We start from the raw sequence: 20,961 nt of genomic DNA, 5'->3' as shown, positions 1-20,961 counted from the left end.
CCTCTGCTCTTTCCCCAAACCGATGCTAAAAGGCTCACAGCTACTCAAGCCTGCTTCCTGTATGTACATAACCACACATAGCTCTAGAGATGGTGGCAGGCCCTGCTGTCTGTGCCTTCCCTAAGTGGTCAAGTGCCAGGTATCATCAGCAAGATTTGTGTTAGTTCAGTAGCCATGTCAATCCCATCTTCGAGGAACAGCATGCCAATCCTGCCAGGAGAAAGAATGGAGCCTTTCCTGACCCAAAGCATGGACTCTCCCAGGCAGAGGGAGAAACCCAGTGATCCACCTATGCTGCCCAGGAACAACTCTCTGTAACTTTTTTTTTAAAAAACAAACAAAAAAAAAGCATTAAGCACATGCAAAAGGTCTCTCAGAACAGCTCCGTATGGGCAAGTGACAGCATTCCAGTCACTCTACTGCTGAACTGAGGCCCAACAGACTGGCAGTCAGCAGGCCTGTGCCTTCATACCTTTGAAGTACCAGCTGGAGAGAAAAATGACTCCCTCATCCCAGTTCTCTGTACTTGAAACCTCAGTGCCTCAGCCCACAGGGCTTTTCCCTCTCCACAAGCTCAGATGCCCTGTCAGATGCCCACTAACCCTACACGAACCTCATGCCTCCAAATGCCCTTGAGCCACATCCATCTTAGCTACCATAGCGACTCACAGATCCAGACCCCACCCTCCTTGCTTTTCAGAGGACTTCTCTTTCCACAGCTATGCGGTTTTTATCTGTCCAAACTGCATCTTCCTTTTTCACTGCATAACCGTGCACTGCCACCAGAGCTACCCTCTGCCATCCAGTGCCCACTAACACAGGATGCAGCCCCCACCTCACCCCATGAAGAACCCCAGTGACTCCTTAGCAAGGCCTGAGTATGGGAAAGGAGAGGAGGAAATCCTTGCTATACTTACGTCCTGACTAACCTGTAAAGACACAGTGTGGTAGCTGGCAGGGATGCTCTCATCCTCATCCTCATCACTGTGTGTGTGCGCCTGGTGCTGGCTCAAGACTCGTGACCGCCGTGTGGAGCTCTCCTTTGGCTTTTTTTTTAACCGACTGGATTTACTGTCATACCTGTGGCTTTTCCCCCTCTTCTCCTGGGACTTGTAGCCTAGAAAGTGAAAGGCAGCAACATACCATATACACACTCCACCCACAAAATTTGCTGCCCTTCAACACATACAGCAGCCACCTTTTAATATCCCCAGCTGAAGGTCCTGTCCTGTGAGATTACTACTTGCTTGAAGAGGTACCCCCCACATCCCTCAGGAAGAGCCTTCAGCAACAGCTGATACTGCTGCCTCCACATCAGCTCCAGACCTCCCCCCATCCCGGAGAGAGGGACAAGAATAAGGTCCCTGCTGCCAGCAGCAGCAGCCAGGACACTTTTCTCACAGCAGACCATCTTCTTGGGGTTGGGGACTCATTCCCTGACAGTATACTTCACAATTCTTGCTGACTGGCCATCCCAAGCCCAATCCTGATTGTCAAACCAAGGGCCACCTTACCCCCATTCAAGCTCGCCTCCACAAAGATGCGTATGGTTTTGACACAGAGTTCGAAGTTCTCAGGTGTAACGTGGGCAGCATCTCGCACGATGAAGGACAGGGACTCTACGCACTTCATGAGAGACTTTGTGTCATGTGGGCCCAAATCCAGCCCCACAGTCAGGCTGTACTGGTTGACAAGAGGAGATGGCCCCAGCCTGCTGAGTCCAGCAGTGGGTCTGGAGGTGTCGATGTCATCTTTCCCCACCTGTAGGGCACAGCAAGAAAGCAGCCGGAGAGGGCAGCATAACAAGCAGCACCTCATGCATATCCTGAAAGGGCCTTTCTTCTGAAGCCAACAGGGAACATTTCTGCAGGAGCCATTTCCCTTTCTTCCTCACTGGCCTCCAAGCTTTCTCCTCTCCATCTGCACCTCCTCCCCATCCTCCCTTTACATTGTCAGCTCATCCTAGCTCTCTTTCCTACTGTCTTATTCTTTCTCTCCCTACCACACCCTACGCCCACAACCATGCTAGGAGTAGTCTTCTTCAGGCACCAGAAGCCCACTGGCTACTCACCACTAGCCAGCCACTGTTCATGACATCCACGTCTGTCACCGAGCGATGCATTTTGCCTGGCTTCCCGTGGTCTGTGTACACCTCTGAATCAGAGGTGTAGCCTCGGTCCAGGCCCATGTCGCTGGGATGACAGGAGGAGGAGACCTCGCTGTCTGACTGAGCACCTTCAAGACAAAAGGCATGGGTTTTAGATCAAAGCCAAATCAAGAAGTTGGAAGAGTAACTATGGATAAGGGAGAAGCAATCCAGATTACTCAGATCAGCATCAGCTAGGAACCACCAGTGGGCCCTGGAAGAAACTGGGCCAGGCCTCTCCTCCTGCGAGAGGAAGAACGACAGGAGCATGCACAGGATACAGAAGGAACAGATCTTTGACACTATAGATATGTTCGGCTTTCGCCTTCACAAGGAAGGGGCTTTCCATCCCCTGCTATGTCACTTGTCAGTCTGACCATGGATTTAAAAAGGGCAGGAAGTCCAATGCTTTGACTCTGTGGTAAGAATCAGATGTACCACACACTTTAAGAACTACTGGAGGTACTAGGTTCAGCCAAGACACCTCCAAAAGCACAACATGGAATGACATGACTCACGTAGGGCCTCTGGGGTCACTCAGCTTCACACTAATACTGGTAAAGTCTTTCTCATGAACAGCAATCTACATTAACATGTTCCACAGCTGTTAGACCTACCTTCTCTGACATTTAGGATAACTTAAATTTCATGTCCCAAGCAGAAATCTTTGCAAGGGCCAAATTTAAGTTACTGACATAATGTTATTTAGAAGCAAAAATTAATTCGCTCTATCATTCAACATTATCTAGAAACTCATCAGCAGAGACAGACTTGCTGTGAACACAGTGCATCAAACATTTTCAGAAGGAGGCAAAGAGAACTAATGTTCTGATGTGGAAGGTGTCACAGTCAAGTAGTTTGCTCAGTCAGCAAAGACAGAAGCAGTAAAAAAAAAAAAAACAAACCAACAAAACGGGAGAAGACAGCCCCAGCATTAGCCCAGAAGGCAAAGGCCATAGGTGTTCTGCAAAATCAGGTTTCTCCCATCTGTCTAGCACAAAGCATCAGGACCTAGCAAGGAAGTTCTAGAAAAGCAAATAAGAAATTGAAGGCTTCTGGAAAAGTCTTTTCTTGTTGTTTGCTTTAAAAGTCTGAAGCTGTCAGCCTCAAATACACTGCCAGCTGGCTAAAGCAAAACAGGAACAGTTTGCTGAAAAGACAGTCTTTCTAACACAGTCAAGAGAAGTGGGAAATAGCGGGTTGGTCTTGTGGGAATGGTTCAGGCACTCTGAACACCAATGGATTTGGAAACAGAATTATAAAGTACAAATCCATTTACGAGATCCTTAAAATGGGGACAGAAAGGAGTCAGTCCCACAAAAGCAGCAAGTATGACAGGAACAACAGCTGGGTTTACATTACACACCCAGATGAGAGATTAAGGCTGTATTACCCAAGGCACCAGACCACAACCAGCAGAAAATGCTCCTTGGGTAGAGAAAAGACCTTCTACAGCTGCTACAACTGATATCAGTTTTCCTCCCACTGCTCCCCCAGGGACTAGCACCTGGACTGCTGCTCACGGAGCAGGAAGAGATGGCATAGTAGAGACAGGGACAGACCATGGGGTGGGAGTGAACAGCAGGTGCTGGTCTTTAATCTTGCTAATGTAGTTTAATATCAGCTTTGTTTTCTTGCAGTCCCCTTTGCTAATTGAAAAGCTTGAGGAAGCAGCTGCTTATCTGGCAGGCAGGCATCAGATTTCCTAGCAAAACCTGGCCTGTCTTACCTGTGTCATTATCTGCCCTTGCTGTAACCTGCAGGGCTGCAGGCGGCTTCACCCCAGACCCAATGCACTCCAGAAGGGTGAAGAGCGTGTACCAGTCATCCCCAGAGTGAATGTTGGCAGCGTTGGTCTTCAGGAGTTCATGGAGGCCGTAGGCAACCTCATGGCTAACTCTGGACAGCACATTTGGCTTCATCATGAGCAGGATACGCAATGAGAGAAGAACCTGGCCAGAGAAGGAGACAAGAATAACAGACCCTATTATTTACACTCCATTGTCCAGCAAAGTCCCTCTTTGTTTGTTTAGAGCTACTTACAACTGCTGTTTGTTGTTACCTGCAGCACAGACAGGTTAAATGTGGGTCCATCCAACAGCAAGTGGTTTCCTGTGTTGCCAGGCACTGGCCACAAAACCCCAGTAACTGACTTTCAATAATCCCTTACCTGTGCACTGATTTCCTCCCGACGAAGGAGCCGAATTGCCAGTCTCAGCAGCCCCACCACTGCCCTCTCCACCAAGAAGCAGAACTCCATCGCATGGACACAGAGATGATAGAGGTGGTCTCGAACAGTTTGCCAAACACAGGTCACACGGTCCCTAGCCACAACAAGGAGGAGGGAAGGGGTAGGATGAAAGGAGATGAGACAACAGGAATCCAGTTACCTCTCCCAGAACTCCCAACAACCCCATATTTCTTCATTTCAATGAAAAACTCCAGCTGGGAGGTATAAGAACAGACACATAGAAACATCAAAGCTGTCAAATTTCTTATTTACTTCATTACTTGCAAAGCAATCAGGTGGGAGAATTCTCCCTCCAGAGTTTCGTTTATGTTGTCCAAATCTCATGATATCAAGCAATAATTCGTGGGCCAATAGCCCCTCTGCTTGCACATGCTAGAGTGGAATTGCTAAGCCCTGAAATTAGAGCCACATGCTGCTTCAGCTGGCATATCAAGCACATAAGGAACTCACTCCCTGGACCCAGGCAGCAGCTGCAGTAAAGCAGGGACATTTACAGGGAATCTGTATGTATTTCAAAGTCATACCTATTCTCTAGCACAATCCTCAGAAGCATCTCCAAGCAGAAGGCAGCATCCTCTTCATCATATGTCTCCTCATCAGGAGTCACAGAGATTAAAGCCTAGAAAAGCCAGGAAATGTTTGTGAATCACAAGCCCCCAAAACCAGGGGACCAACAAGTGAGGTCCAACAGAATGCTTTGAGTCTGGGCAAAACTGCACTCCACCGGCTGGTGAGGTCATGCGTAGTCAAAAATGCATCAGATAGAGGTCATGCTAAATATATGGAAAATTATTTTTTGTTAATTATACAATATGAACTTAAAAGATGTTAAACTCTGACAAAGTCTCTCAGATGGAGAGGAATTCTGAGAGCCAGCAGCTTCCAGCTAAGAATATGTGAAGCACAGAAAAGGCAGACATACCTAGGAATGACTACAAATATTGTAACTGTCTTCTTGAGCCATCTGCTTGCATATGAAGGGAGAATTCCTGACATAATAAGGGTAAGAGCAGAATGTGCCCCGGAACGGAGATGGCACACAAAAACTGAGTCACCACTTCTCCAAGATCCAGCAACCAAGGTTCTGCTTTAGCTGTTTTAAGTATTGTTCTTTGAGGTTTACTCACTTACCATCTTCATTTTGAAACTCAAAACCTTTTCTTCTGAACCACTGCAGCAAGCCTTGATAAACAAACCTTTCCTTTGTTTTAGACAAGTCTCAATAGTGTCATGGGCCCTACTGATGAAGGCAGTGAATTGCAATTACAGCAGCCTGAAGGGAAAAGCATTTGCACTTTAAGGGGCCATGGAATTAGGCAACACCCACTGCCAGCCCACACAGCATCCCTGCAACGGTTGACTGCACTATTTGCTTTTGGAAATGGTGAGCAGCAGCCAGATTCGTTCCACACCCCGGAGTGGTCTCAAACTTCACACTAGCTTGACAAGCCACTACCAGAACCAGGTAACTACTCTCCCTCAGGGAGAAGAGCTTCTCTAGCCCAAAGGCTAGTGCATCCAGCCTTATTATGTCTCCCACAGCAGCCAGGTACCACACTACCTAGGGGCACACAGTCAAATATTTCCGCACAGCTCTTGCCTCTGAAGTGGCCTTTTAAAATGTTCTCATTAGGCTCATGGCACACCAGAAAAGTTGAAAAAGCACAACCTATAACTTAAGCTCCTAAACGGAGCTACTTCCAACACTTACTGTGACCTCTTCAAGGCTTTTGGAACCCATTCCACAACTTAACATATTCCTCTACTACTAAAGCAATTGTGGCTGCCTTCATAGAAGTTACATGTAACAGCTGAACTACTGACTGGTTTCACAGCCCAAACAGGTCCACAATCTCCTCTGGGGACAGAGGAGCTAGGTGAGCGCACAGCACGTATCTACGATCATGCACTTGTTGCACTCCCAGTCCAGTCCCCAGCCCAGCATCTCTCTCACCTTCATGAGTTCCTGGAGGGATTCAAGTTGGAGGAATTTGCTTTCTGTGATCAGCTTCTCAGGATCACACTGCTGCAAAAGACAGAAAAAGAAGACTGTGCATCTGGGGAATAAAGGCAGACAAACATCCTCCAGAAACACAGCTTGTTCCCAGGGAAGATATGGAGAATGGCTGCAACACAATTAGCTGGAGGATAACTCCTGCCAGATAGTTCACTCCCTTAATATCAATTAGCCCTATAAGACTTGATCTGTGCTAGACAGATTTTAACAGATAGCTCCTTACTCCTTAAAAAGGGGCCTCTGTCCACACACTGCTCAAACCCCAGGTTCAGATTCTGTGGACACCATACACCTTAGGACTGTCTTGGAAAAGAAAAGTAATTTGAGAATTTATTAATTTGTCCTCAATTATAGGATTGTGATGCCAAGGGCAGATCCCAGCTTCTTGTGTGTAATCATTCCTATTTTCATGTGTTATACATTTGTGCATAACAGCACATAAGACCCTTCAACTGGCAATGCAGATATGCTCCACTGCAGTTTCTTACAATTCCCAAGTCCTCTGGAACCTGCAAAACTGCCTAGAAGCATGCATATTTATGTTCCTGTTTCCTGTTATCCACATAGTACTGTCACCACGAACAAAAGCAAGTCCTTTTACAGCCTGTATGTTACCTTTATGCATTCCAGAGCTGTTCGCTTTGCCTCCTGTGTCTCTGTAGATGGCCCCCTCATACCAGACTGCTCTGTCCCACTGAGGGTGAGCCAACTAACAAAACTCAGCACTGTAGATTCACCACTACAAATCAAAAGACACCAGCATCAGCAAGAGAACAAGAAACCATAATCTATTATTGTCCAGCATTGGTCAAAAAAGGACTGTCTGGGCCATCTGAACCACTCACCGGTTAGATGGTGTCTCCTCACGTTGTAGATAGATTTTGCCATTAGGATCCACAAAGTCTTCGACCTGGAAGACAAACCAGAACATGTATATGATCAATTGTCTACTACTTTGTAGCCTGTTGGTGTGGGGTTTTTTTTGTTTCCCTGCCCCCTGCTCCGTAATGTTGCACTTAGTATTGAAACACTACACCCAACCATCCATGTGCAGGCAGTCAACCTCAGCTCTTCACCCCCTCACCCCTCCAGTAAAGGATCACCCCCATCTGGTAATGCCAATGCTGTACTCTAATACTTCATGCCCATAAACATGTCCCTCTTCTGCACAATATTCAAAATCTGTTCAAGTAAGATGAATGCTGGAATTTCTCAAAGCCAACGAAAAGTAAAGTGAGAAAAAATGAAACCCTGTGAAAGAAGCTGAAGCCTGCACATAGAGAATTACACCCTTTGCAAGCTTTCTAGCTCTGTATGTCTTTACCAAAGCCAGGTCTCTGCAAGAGAGCTCTCCTCCTCTTTGAACTGGTTCTATGAAAAGCCAGCTTCCCACTCCCCTACTCTTCAATTACCCATGGGCTGGCTATTATTACCTCCACCATGGCCTTGGGCAGCAGCTCTGCTCGGAAAAGCTGTAGCATGGCCTCCATGATGTTTTTCCAGCCCTCCCGCAGAATGTCACCATGGTGATGGGCCAAGTGAAACACAGTCTTTGCTGCAATATGGGCCTTGGGATTACTTCCAAAAACAGCGGGCAGGTTCTCAATAGACTGCAGGAAAGAAGAGGGGGGGTGGCAGTCAGCAAGAGATGTTTTCTTTTCAACACAAATTAGGGCAGACTGTTCAGAGCTGGTTACGGGAAAGACAACAATTCTGTGTACGATGCTTGGATAACTCCTCAGCTCATATTCACTTTGCACAAAAACAAGGACAAGATGGCTTACCTGATACAAGCTGAATCACTGAACCACCTAGACATAAGCTCTCCAAGAATGACAACTATAGAGAACCATTTTGAAAGTGCTTGCTGAAAAATCACTAAACACTAATTTATTCTGCTATGGGAACTCATTCCAGGATCAAAGCCTTCTACAAAAAGTACCACATCTCCTCTGGAAGCAGCAATTACTCCTCTCTACTGTTAGAGAAGGAAACTACAGCCAAAAACATTACTGACTTGCAAAGCTACTCCTACCACTACTTAACAGCAAGATTCAAAGTAAGAGTGATGAACCCTGACATACAGTCTCTACCAATAATTGCTGGATCACCATTCCTCATAATCTGTTCAATATACTCACAGCTTTTCAAAATACAAAAAAAGTGCTAAGTCATTTAAACCAACCAAGTATATGCTGCCAAAACAAGAAAATCCCAGCAACCATGTGAGCTAGTATCAGACACTGTAACATGCTCCAAATTTCTGCAGTTTAGAGATGGCTTTGCCACTCTCTTGCTTATGTGGATAAAAACCATACTTATTCCTTCATCCAGAAAGGAAACAGAAGACAGGAGATAGGATGGATTGAAAATGTGGCTCTTCCAATCTCAGACCTGAAGTTCAAAAAACCGAGCTCTAGCTTCAGCCAGACTGCTGGCAAAACTTAACAAAATGGGTCTTTGATCTAGAGCTTAACTCCATTAGAAGTGCCAATCTGGAAGTCTGGCAGAAATGTGACAACCAATTTGTTTTTTCCATTGTTGCTATGGGGAAACCACACGAATACATACATCACTGAAGTCTCAAGAGTGCAAACAGCAATATGTTTGGTTTTTCACTGTGGCAACAAGCCACAACCACTGAATTAAAACAGAGGGATTTTGCTACTACTTATACACTGAGTCAGTATGAGTCTTAACTGTGAATCAAGAAGTGGGGCACTCACACTTCTTAAATCACTTAATCCCCTTCCACGTTCCCTTCCATTCCTCCTCTTTCAACCAAAGTGGCCATGCATAGCAATTGCAGTGTTTGGCGAGGATGCCTGATCACCACATGATCCAACCTGTGAAGTGACTGGCACCTAAGTGACACTTTGATGTTCTTCCCTTGCTTTCTAACAGTTGCTCTTTGTTTTGTCTCCTCAGTCCCTGAAGACAGCCCCTCCTTCTCCCCTTCCACCAGACTGTGTCTCAAATATTTGTTCAGTTGTCATATTCCACTACTGTCTCCCAAGCCTTACAGGAATTTAGGACAGCAGAAAGTAATTGGTGTACTTGGAATCTGGCCAAAGATAAGAACTCACAGCCTTCTTCAAATCCAGAACTCCCTGATTCTACGTCATTACCAAGACATGCTTGCCTAATTTACAGACCTCAGACTCCTCCAGATTTCAGTCTCACAACTAGATAGGATGCAGCTGGCAATAGCTGGTGCCTCTGAGGGCTTAGCCTAGTTGCTTCTACTGTGTAAATCTGTGTCAAACAGTTGTTTCATGGCAGACATTCCTCTGCTTGTATTATCTATTGGTAGTCTTGAGGTCTGGTATGCCTGGAGAGGAGCAAGTATTTCATCTTTACTGTTGTGAGCTGTAGAGAAAGAGGGAATCTAAAGCAACCCCACCACTTGGGATTTCTTTGTCTTTTAATAGTCAACTTGGGACTTTTTCACTGCTACCAACACCAGAATGCAAGTCACACAAAACACCCAGTCCAAACAATTCCATTTCCCTGCAGTCTAATTCCATTTACTGGATTAATCTGCAGGACTGTTCCCTTTCTGCTATCCCTTTAAGGGATTTAAAAAAAAAAAAAATCACCTGTCTTGGCCTTTTTACTCCCATGCTTTCAGTCTTGAATGACCTTGTTTTGCTTTTTTTTATGTGTGGCAATTCTATTCTGCTCACTGTGGGTCTTGCACTGCTTCTCAGAGAAATGCTGTGAGATTCTTTGTGAGTTCTGACCCTTTAAAAGAGTTGCTGGTGTCCCCTCCTTAGCACAAAGCATGGTCTGCCACACAGTGTCTATCAAACACCTTGGGGTAAAAACAGGCTGATGCTGTAACAAACAGATTTGGGCAAAAAAAAAGCTTACACCAACCACTATACCATGAGTTTATTCTCACAGTACAATCCACGGAAACGGTCTTTAGGGCTTGCCAAAAGTGGGGCTAACAGCCAATCTTATTACCAGATTCCACTCACCAACTGACAATTCAGAGCATTTGCTTTTCTAAGCCCTTTATGCTTGGGTGGATGCAGAGTCCTCAAACTTTGGAAGAACAGCTCACAAAACAGTCCCTCCTGGCACTGCACAAGCCCTATAACTAAATATGCATTTCAGCTATTGAATAAACTTGCTTGGGATCATGGATGATCACTGTCTTGATCACAGGGAGATCTAAGTCTCCTCCGATCAAGTAGATGGAATAAGCACTTCTACATCATGGCATTCTGCTCTGCACAAACTGCCACTTGCGAGTGAGTAGAAGGAAATTTCCATATTTCAACCTGTCCTACAGAAGTCCTGCTTCACTACATGCTTTTCATTGCCTCCTCCAGAAAACTCTGAGCAGGGCCTGATAGATTATCTACAGACACTGTGATAACTAAAATTATTGCTTATCAGAGGAAGAGAACTCCTATATACTAAAAGCCACGCTTCTTTCCCCTCCTTGCAAACTTACCTCACTGCTAAGGGCTGTGAACTTGCAGAGAGAAATTATGAGATTGTCAAACACATCACTAAGGCCATAGTGAGCAGAAATCATTGCACATTTCCTGAGGAAGGAAGAAAACAGAAAATAATGTAATAAGTCAGCACAGACAATTCTGTCTACAGGACAGTAAATCAGAGAGTCTCTCTGTTGACATTTTAGACCTTCCTCTCCACCCACTCATAATGAATGCTGATGTATAGAAGTTTACTATTATCCCTCAGTCTCAATCCTCATCCATAGATCCTGATATTGTTCTGTGCTGATGCAAGGATCAGTTTCAAGAAGTGAGTCTAAACAGACAGACCGCTTGCATCTGAGCCAATATACCTCATGTCCTATCTTGACATAAGACAGAGTTGCTGAGATTGGTGGTAGTGTTGAAGGTCTAGTTTCCAAGAGATCATGGCTACAGCACTATACTAACAGAGCTTTAAAACTATGCTTAAGGCATCATTTGGTCTGGATCTAAGCATGACCAAAGATTGTTCCAATACAGTTTCTCACAGATAGCAAGTTTTTTGAATACTGGTCATCTGGAAAAGAAAAAAAGAGAAAAAAAATCCCACATCCCATTCAGCCACAGCTATGGCCTCATACACGAAAGGTTTTGTTCATATACAGGGATTTTGCCAGCATCACTATGCACGTTAAGAGTGACTTCTTCCCCTCACTTCTAAGCAGCACAGCTATGTCAGCAGGTCTTTTAAATGAAATACATACCCCAGGCACTTTGATTTACTACCACACAGCAGTCAAGCCAAACTGTGAGTGGCAACCAGGAGAAGCCAAGATGGAATGAATCAATACAAATGACAAAACAAAACTAGAGGACCACAGGTCACAATAAAAATGCTTTTCAATTGCTAGGAAAAGTAACAGTTGATATTCACTGTGATGTCTCTAGCAGGTCAACAGGAGACAATGGCCACCCTAACTCTTCTGGGTCTTCATGAATGCAAGAGTTACCTGAAACCAGAAATAGCCTTCTGGATGATTGTTTCTTCTAAGCTTTTGTCAAAAACATAAGAAAGTGCTGCAATGGTTGGCCCCCACGTCATGGTGAAGAGATCATGGTCATAGCTTCCGGGAGGCACATGGAGGAATATTCCCTCGTCAGTGGCACCACGATGTAGCAGGACATTCCAGATATAGTTTTCCTTCACCAGGCCTGTCTGTTCTTCTGGCATCACTATCTCATCATTTCTACAAGGGAGGAAGGCAGAAAGGTTGAATTTTTCATTCTGAGCCAAACCTAACATTTACACAGTGCCTTTCATTACATGGTCCCAAAGCTAAGCGATACCTACTCTGGTGTGATTTTGCCAGCTCCTGAAACATTCTATTTTCCTAGGCCTGCCTGCTTCCGCTGCCCCTCTTTGGTATCTCGGATATAAAGTCTGGTGGTTCTCAACAGCACCCAGCAGCAACTGTGACAGGACAGTATTGAAGAAGCAGCTACCTAACACTACAAGTGCAAAACGCAACACATACTGCAGTTACATGATGGGAAGTTTTAGACAGCACACTGGCATAGCTTCATCCCCCCATCCCAACTCTCACCCTGTTAAGAGTGCTCTACATATCTCATTACTTCCAGATAAAAAAATTGTTATACCAGTGCAGTCAACAGCAGGTATGAGTACCTTTGTATAAGAATAATGCAAATATTAGTATTATGCCAAGATAAAACAAGAAACCAAATGTATGATGGGTGATTCCTAACCAGGGTAGCACAGCTCCTTACTCTAACTGGATAAGGCTATACAATAATAAAACAATTATGATTAATGCCAAGTAGTACTTGCAATCCCAGGTTAAAATATATCAAGCATAAATATGTACTCCCTAGACTTCAGTAACATTGCACAAGGTAAAGCCTCTGCAAATGACCAACTAATTGAACATGAGTCTTGAATGTACTAAGAATAGTAGATTGCAGCTGATCGGAAAAGTAGAGGTCTTTCAGCAACAATCAAAAAAAACCTGTGCTTCAGTTGCCAAAGAAGCAATTTTCATATGCTAACAACAACTATAAAACCCCCTCTTGATTTATGCATAAGAAATAAGCTCTTCTCAGTTTCCGGTGCCTGCATATTTTGACAAGAGCAATCATTACTGAGATTATATAGGAAAATATGTTTGCACCTGCATATTTTGACAAGAGCAATCATCACTGAAATTATATAGGAAAATATGTTTGCAGTCAATAGCTTGTTTTTTCTGAGAATCCATATTTGATTAATATTAACGGAAGCAAGTGAATGGGTTTACTTGTTAAGTCTCAGGAAATGAAACTGTGCTCAAAAGTGAAATGCTGAGATCCTGAAGAGATCATGCGCTACTCTGTACAGATTACAGTCTGATTTTTTTCCTCCCTAATAACACAAAGAAAACAAACAGTTCATCAATCTCAACTATGTCACTGGGGCAATCTATCTGAGATGGAGCAATACTGAAATGATGTAACAGTTGTTTTAGCCACAGAACATACTGAAAAAGCTGAAGTATCTGGTGAAGGGAGGATAAAGGGGGATAGACTGGGACAGAGGCACTAGATAACAGAGATATGAGGATATTCTCAGGCTACTACTCAAAACATTAAGAACACCCTCAGGGAAGAGAGACCAATCAAAACTAGAGCTCTATTTGAAAGCTAGAGCTATCTCTTGAAGAATTTCTAGATACTCAGTACAGGCAGCATTCCCACCTTCCCAGAGAAGGCTCAAAAGGGAGGGTCAGCCTAATCACACTGCCCTGCTTCCAGCCTGAGCCACTGCAGATTGAAACCAGCTGAGAATCAGTCACATCCTGTCTCCTCAGAGATGTAATCCTCTCAGCTTCAAATTGGCTGGGCCTGGATTTACTGATAGGCTAGATTTCTGAGCTATTTTTAAGATCCCCACCCAGAGCTAGTCTGCGCACAAAAGGGTCTCAGCCACCAGGAATTCTCCTCAAATACTGGTCAGTGTGCCAAGAGCTTCAGGGACAGCAGAAGAGATTGGTGCTGACAGCAGCCTCATATGAAGAGCTCAAAAGGAGAACATATGAAACTGAGACCTAGACATGTTATGTCAGGGCACCAGTGCTGTTCTGGGGATGAGATACTATCTCTAGCACTACATAAAAAGTTCTCAGGAAGTCTAAAGGCCTCATCTGGAGAACAGAGCCTTCTTAGATAACACATTTCACATATGCAAAAGAATGGCTGAGCAAGATCTGCATGTGGATAGAAGTAATGTATTTTTTAACTTTAGCTTAAGCTCTGTGGATTAAAATACCAGGGCAAGAATCCAAAGATACAAATCCAGTGCAAACACTGTGACAGGCTTGTTACCGCAGCCCCACATGGAGTTAGAAGTTGGTCTGAGGAAAACGGGCACATGATCGGTGAGTCTCTCTCTGTACTCTCTAGAGGTCTCACACACCAAACAACTCTAGTTTGCTCTCTGTATACAAAGACATGTCAGGTTGATTCTTACTTGATGGCATGGTACATGTCTTCCAGTATGTCCTGTTCAAAGTCTTTGCCTCCATTCACACCTTTCAGGTTCTTCCGAAACTCCTGTAAAAAGTTACACCAATATTAATTCCTAATATCTCCAGCTTTAACTGCTTGGCTAGAATCAGTGCTCCACTTGTTTTTCATGGGATCTGGAGATTTTTCTGCATTCTTTAACATGTAGCCTCAAAGTTCAAAAACTAAATGCTATGCTTAGTGGCAGTAGTGTGCAGTAACCCCTGTCTCTGCTCACACGAAAATAATGGAGACACAACATAACATGCTTAGCTGAGGCTGGACATCAGAATGACAGGTCTGTACCACTGCATTGACACTCAAAGGACTTGAACTTTCTAGAAGCCCACAGTGGTTCAACAACCTTCTCATTCTTACTATGTCTTAGGATACAGTTTGCTCACATACACAAGCCTCTTGACAAACTTGGCAAGTTATCTGCTAAGCTAGTATTTCTTTAGACTTGCCCCTTGCCCACAGCTCCCCTCTCCAACTGTACTCAACTTCTGTGCTGCGCACTACCTTGTTAGGTACATGAGTGATGAATGCCAGGGAAAAAAGCGAATGCCATTGAGATAAAAACATGTACTACATTGCTATCAAAACCAGAGAAGACGGGTGCCTACAATGGTAACACCCACCTCCAGAGTCATTGGGACATTCTGCTTGCGGACATTATGGTTGTGCTGGTCAGTGTTCAGCATAATAACTGCATAGGCCAGGGCAAAGCAGGCATCACTATTAGCAAATGGGGACCCATTTGATTTCTGAAAGGCAAATGAATGCACAAATTAGTCCTACAGGAACAGCAATATCAGTGACCAAAGACAGGCATTTCCCTACCCACAGTACTGAATCACCTCCGGGACAAACAAAAACCCCAGGCTGTGGCTCCAGCTTCTGAACAGCACCCTGGATATCTATGTGCCACTGCCATCTCCTACAAAACAACAGCTGCTGCCTGCAGGGCACAGTAAGCTTATATAGGCAGTTTGATCTGACAAGTCCATCACGGCAAGCGGATGCAAAGAAAGAATGCAGTTTTGAGCTTTCTGCCCACCAAGTACACACCCTCCAATGTTCTGTGAAGGCTTCCAACAGTCTCTGGATTACAGGTGCCTCTCCTGGTAATCTGAAGGCCTCCAGATAAAGTCGTAAAGCTTCATCTAGCCTTAAACCTTGGAAGCTGAAAGTCCTGCAAGAAGAATGAAATGCAATGAGAAATTGAAACAGGATGAGAAAGGTAGGATAATCTTAGTGACTACAATCTTGTTTGTTTCAGCATCAGAATACCAGATTTCACAGAGAACAGAGAGTAAAGAGGGGAGGGTGAGGAGAGAAGAAATATACCATGAATAGGCAAAAAACAGTAAGAGCGAGTCAACAGTCCTACAGGTGATGATGTATGTAATCATCTCTCCAGTCTTCACAGAGACTGGCCCTACTGAAAGAAGCTCAGATATCATAGTATAACACATATCTAAGATGTTACCATAATCAAGAGATGCACAGAATTAAGGCATGGTGGTACACAGAGAACCAAGGGATACAAATCCGATGCCTCCAGGAACTACTGTTCTACTGCTTTTTTTAAATCACTGAACTCTTAACTTCCACCCCTTTCTGTTTAAAGAGATACAGAAAGATACTCACCCAACAAAGCTTTCCAGTAAGTCTATGTTCTTACGGTCACTCACAAATTCCCCAATCATCTTTTTGTCCAGGCGAGGATTTTCCCGTAGCCACCTGGCAACCTCATTGTTGTCAATGGGTGTGGCAAGGAGGTTCTTTTCCTGCAGAAACTGTATCCCTTTCTTTGGCTTTTGGTTGAACTGCTCTGTGCCGGTTATCAGGAGCTGAAGGAGACATTCTGATAATTACAAGCTTGAAGTGCACTCCTTACTTTAGATTGTTCTTGGCATTTGAACAAAAAGCAAAGTAGAAAATAGATCAACCTCAGCATAATCAAGTTTATTGTACTGTGTAATCCAGCATGAAGGCTAACCAAGGCCAGAAAACCTACATTCAGCACAAGGATTGGCTATCAAATAATACTGGACAGAGCAAGCATGAGTTGCTGTCTTTGAAAAGCTTTGACATTTCACTGAGCAATTAGCCCTGCTACCCCAAATGCCTCACCTGCTGTCTCTGATGAACCCCAGACATGTGTCAAGATCAACTCTACACAGTTACAACAGCAGCACTGCTCCATGCCCTCTTCTGTCCTCTCTGGTTCCAGGCTATTGTACTCTACCTCACTGCCAGGAGACATGCAGCAAGAATCCTTGGCACTTATTCAGCAGGTGCAAGGAAGGAATGCTGCAAAAGCTTAAACTAAGAACAAGAAAAAATTCTGCTAGTGAGACATGATCCCGGGAATATCTGGTATTCCAGCATGATAAGGCTATCTGTAGGCTGGGAAGAGCAAGTGCATTTCTGAAGGGAAGTCAACTACTCTGCCCTGCTTGATTCTTATTTTAGGAAAGTACCACAGCCACAGTGTAATAAAGCACCTTACTAAAAAAGGGTTAACTGAATGTTCTTGGTGGTGTTCAAAAAAACTAAAAGCACAAACAACTGTATGAACTTTACTAAGGCACCAGAATAAATGTCAAGTTCCCTGTTAGCTCCTATCATGATCAAACTGCTAGCAATGACCTAGTGAACTAAATTCGTGACCATCATGATTACTAGCTCCCCTGTGTTTCTCAGTACCTCAGAAGCCACCAGCCTGAAGAGACTGTATGATGCTAGCAGCTTTCTGTTCAGCTCTAAATTCTGTAACCCAAGCCCTAGGGTATTTTATGGACTGGTTATATTCCTTAAGACTACCTGAAAGGAGACCAGACTGCTGGCAGTTTGCACTGCATTTATAATCATGTCAGTCCTATGCTTCTGAGCTTCTGGTCATTGACTTTGGAAACATTGAAGAAAACTTTCCATTTGATACATAATTTGTTTTCTGCTTTTATTTAGCTTTTCCCTCCTTCCCGTTGTGGTAATGCTTAGTACTTCAGAGGTTAAAGGAAGCAGAACACACTGGTGCCATGTCAGCATCAACATTGCTCAAGCTGAATGCTTTGTGTGCTCTGTTTACATGCTCAGAACAAAACCATTAGCAGATCTAGGGTCAGGAAGGGATTTTCCCTGGGCAAACTAACAGATTTATGAACATCCTTCTGACCTCTGCTGTAGTGTAAGGCACTCTCCATTTTCTAGGACCACCTGGAACTTTCTTTAAGGAACTCTCAGCCACCTGCAATGATCTTGATTTCTTCTAACCTTGCTTTCCAGCACAGCAAAGATGGAGCATTATTACAAGTTTTCCATTACAACAGTGGAAGCACTATGCAAGCTCCCTTCTCAACAATGGACTTTCACACAAAGTCCATCACCAAAACTGCCACGAAAACTGGATTTGATGCAAAGCAAATGGTTACAAATGAAATAGTAACTAAATCAATATTCATTTCTTAGAAATTAGCTAATGCCAAAACTTGGTGATTCCTTTGAAGACTCTGCTGATGGTCACTTCCCCCTCACTGTTCTTGTGGCTCAGGAAGATGGTTAGCATTATCCCACTGCAGCACTCTGTTGTAGGTAAATAACCGACTTCCTAAGCACTGCAGAAGACTTTCTAGAGTGAAATCAATGCCTTAAATTACATTCAGATCCAGAGACTGCCAGAGTGGATCACAAAGCACAGATTAGTATGGCAGTAGAAAGAGATCTGAGGTACTTCCTTCAGTATTTTTGTTTAAGTAAGTTTAAACAAATATAACCACCAGCCTCTTACAATAATGTGAAATAAAACCACCTATGCTGTAGAGAGAAGTCAGAAGACTTTTAGTCAGGTACAAATCAAAAACCTTCCTCTGTACCACCAACGAATAGTTCAGACATTAACTTATTTTCTGACTATATTATCTGGCTCCTTATCCCACAACTACTACGGCCACTCATGTTTCATCCAGAATAAATGTCATTTCCATATTGAAATTTAGTAATCTCTCACTTCCTAAATAACCTAACTACCTCATGTTGTGCAAAAAGAACAAAATCTGTACAAAGCCCATCCATGAATGAAAAAAACCCCACAAAACCAAAACCAAAAACCCAATCAAAAAAATACAGTCCCGTGTAACCCATAGGGACTTCAGCTATCATATTCATCCACTGTCTCTGGAGGTGAACAGGCAGGCCAGTACTTGATGACACAAGACAGCAGATAAATACAAAGCCATCAGCATGGAGCCTTTGTCAACACTAGACCTAGACTGGAACTACTCAGGGAATGGAAAAGCTGTACAAAGTTTAGACTATAACTTGGATTAATGAGGTTCAAGGAAACAGACATCTAGACAAAGAATGGCTTTGCAACAATTAAGACAATCTTTTCAGTCATACTTAAGATAAAGCAAACATGGGAATAAACAAATCAGAATAGCAGGCCTCTTGGTATACTCCCCATTTACAGCTTTGATAAGAATAGGGAATCCACCATTTTTGATGAAAGTACCCTATCATCTCCATATAATGCAAACTAGATTCAGCAACTTTCCCACCCAGAAATCAGATGGTCCTAGCTTACAAATTGTGCCACAAAATTTCTCCAACACCTCTTGCAACTTTTAGCACAACTAAACCACAACAGATAATAATCACTGCTGTCTCCGCAGTGCAGCAGGATTTTCAGCAACTGACTATTTAATTCTTATCAGCAGAGACTAGAATTTAAGATTTCTGAGATATGATCAGTCATGCAAAGCTCACATGGCATGGGAAACAAGAAGATCACTCAAAGATCCATTTGTAGTATATTCCAAATCATACCTTCTTTTTGTTCTTTATCTGCATAAGTTCCTGAGGGCTTGGAAGGATACAAGAAAATCGAGTAGGCTTCCTGGGGATACTCTTCTCAGCTAGAAAGACAAAGCATCATTACAGTCAAACCTATTCCCAGAGTAGCACTCAGCCCACTATAGTGTCCTATCACAACTTTCAGTCATGGAGTCTTGCTGCAGTGTGCTGCCCTGCAAATGACAGTCACACTCCTACTATTTGATTAATACATTCCTCTCAGCCACATCTTCTTCGGCATAATTGCATAGTAGCTTCTTCTGCTGGACAATTTCACACACCCACAAGATTTAATTTTCTGGCTATTTTGACTACCTACATTACTGATGCCCTGGAGAGCCCTTGACTACCTTAAAAATAGTAAGCACTGGTATGAATTTCACACACTTTTGCCCCAAACTGACCGACGAGATCTAACCCCCTCCCCAGAAGAAATGCAACAGTTAGTAGGCATATATAGCACACATACAATAAACAAATATTCAGCACATGCCTCCCTCTAATTTTGAACACACAATAGCTACAGTGGTCTATAGCATAGCAGGACCAGTCAGCAAATGTCAGGACCATTCTCAGCATATACACTCTCAGAATGCCAGGGTACCGTGGAGACTATTACCTGCCTCACTTCCTCCTTCCAATTCCATGCAGCCCTCCTTCATCTGGTCAGCCATAAGGCATCCACTGGTGGGAGGACATGCCCCAGCTGGCTCTGAGGCTGCACTGGAAGATTTTCCCTCACTGAGTACTCGCTCATTATCTGTAGAAGTGAAAAACAAAAACAAAACCCCCACACAAACAAATCCATAAGCCAAGGAAAAAGCTAGTAACAGAGAAATAATGAACTGACCACTCTAAACTGAACATGTGCTTATTCAAAGGAGTTCCCCTCAGTAACTGTGATTCCTCAGTATCTTCAGTATTTTGTCTATATGAATTCCATGGCATACCCTCTTTCTGTTGTGACTGCCAGTCTTGACATGGCCTTTATATAAAGCTTCATGAGGGGCACATTTAATTATCTGTAAATTTTGCAAATAGCAAGGTTATTAACATCAGTGTGTAGTTATAAAACATGCAACAGGAAGACTGAAAACATATGTTTAAGGAGCTTACTATGTCAGCTACCAAAATGAGATCTGCAAGTTGAGCACAAGACTAAGGTTAGTATCAAAACATCAAAGAAAGGGGTCTTACTATTGCTTGTTTCTTTGGTGCTGTTCATGGTTTCTGGTCTGGATTTGACAACTTCCTTCTCTTGCTGATGTATATTACTCAGCACTTTGGCCTTGCAGTGCGCCTCAGTGCTATCTATCACTGTCAGCAATGCTTCCAGAGACAGCAGATGGACAGTATACAGCTGTCCGGAAACTGGGAAGGCATTCTAGAAAATAAAATGCAAGTATTAGTCAACTTTCATGCCTCTCTCACCATAATGGGGGAAGGAAGTTTCCCCCACAGCTTGGGGAAGCCTAAAGCATAAAACAGAACACCCTAAATTTTCACACAAAGCTTTCTAGCACATACTTAACAGTTTATCTGCTCTGACATTATTAAAGCATCATGACTACTCTTTTCCCTTCTGCTTCCAAACATTAAATGGCCTTCTTCATCTCTACAGACTACTCAGTCCGAATCTTTCGACCACTCCTTCAGTTCTGCATCTGCTCTTACC

General features: G+C 43.7%; 1 protein-coding gene across 8 annotated transcripts in view; it reads right to left on the bottom strand.

Annotated features, from left to right (window-relative positions):
• Nucleotides 1-20,961, bottom strand: part of GBF1 (golgi brefeldin A resistant guanine nucleotide exchange factor 1) — a 111,381-nt gene that overhangs the window by 4,656 nt on the left and 85,764 nt on the right. For 6 of the 8 annotated variants that reach the window (XM_074830763.1, XM_074830766.1, XM_074830767.1 and 3 more), the window contains 19 exons: nucleotides 20,484-20,670; nucleotides 19,906-20,046; nucleotides 19,260-19,348; nucleotides 16,080-16,282; nucleotides 15,498-15,621; nucleotides 15,068-15,193; nucleotides 14,392-14,474; nucleotides 11,879-12,115; nucleotides 10,880-10,973; nucleotides 7,848-8,024; nucleotides 7,260-7,324; nucleotides 7,030-7,153; nucleotides 6,352-6,423; nucleotides 4,922-5,016; nucleotides 4,317-4,470; nucleotides 3,876-4,098; nucleotides 2,072-2,235; nucleotides 1,515-1,761; nucleotides 918-1,117 (listed from right to left, as the gene is read on the bottom strand). In XM_074830763.1, coding sequence (XP_074686864.1) covers nucleotides 918-1,117; nucleotides 1,515-1,761; nucleotides 2,072-2,235; nucleotides 3,876-4,098; nucleotides 4,317-4,470; nucleotides 4,922-5,016; nucleotides 6,352-6,423; nucleotides 7,030-7,153; nucleotides 7,260-7,324; nucleotides 7,848-8,024; nucleotides 10,880-10,973; nucleotides 11,879-12,115; nucleotides 14,392-14,474; nucleotides 15,068-15,193; nucleotides 15,498-15,621; nucleotides 16,080-16,282; nucleotides 19,260-19,348; nucleotides 19,906-20,046; nucleotides 20,484-20,670 — 2,805 coding nt within the window. The remainder of the gene's footprint in view (nucleotides 1-917; nucleotides 1,118-1,514; nucleotides 1,762-2,071; nucleotides 2,236-3,875; nucleotides 4,099-4,316; nucleotides 4,471-4,921; nucleotides 5,017-6,351; nucleotides 6,424-7,029; nucleotides 7,154-7,259; nucleotides 7,325-7,847; nucleotides 8,025-10,879; nucleotides 10,974-11,878; nucleotides 12,116-14,391; nucleotides 14,475-15,067; nucleotides 15,194-15,497; nucleotides 15,622-16,079; nucleotides 16,283-19,259; nucleotides 19,349-19,905; nucleotides 20,047-20,483; nucleotides 20,671-20,961) is intronic. The other 2 variants (XM_074830764.1, XM_074830770.1) reach the window with 1 other exon arrangement.

This window comes from Strix aluco, chromosome 7 (genome assembly GCF_031877795.1).
Source record: "Strix aluco isolate bStrAlu1 chromosome 7, bStrAlu1.hap1, whole genome shotgun sequence".
Lineage (NCBI taxonomy): Eukaryota > Metazoa > Chordata > Aves > Strigiformes > Strigidae > Strix > Strix aluco.
This window is presented reverse-complemented; position numbering and strand designations above follow the sequence as displayed.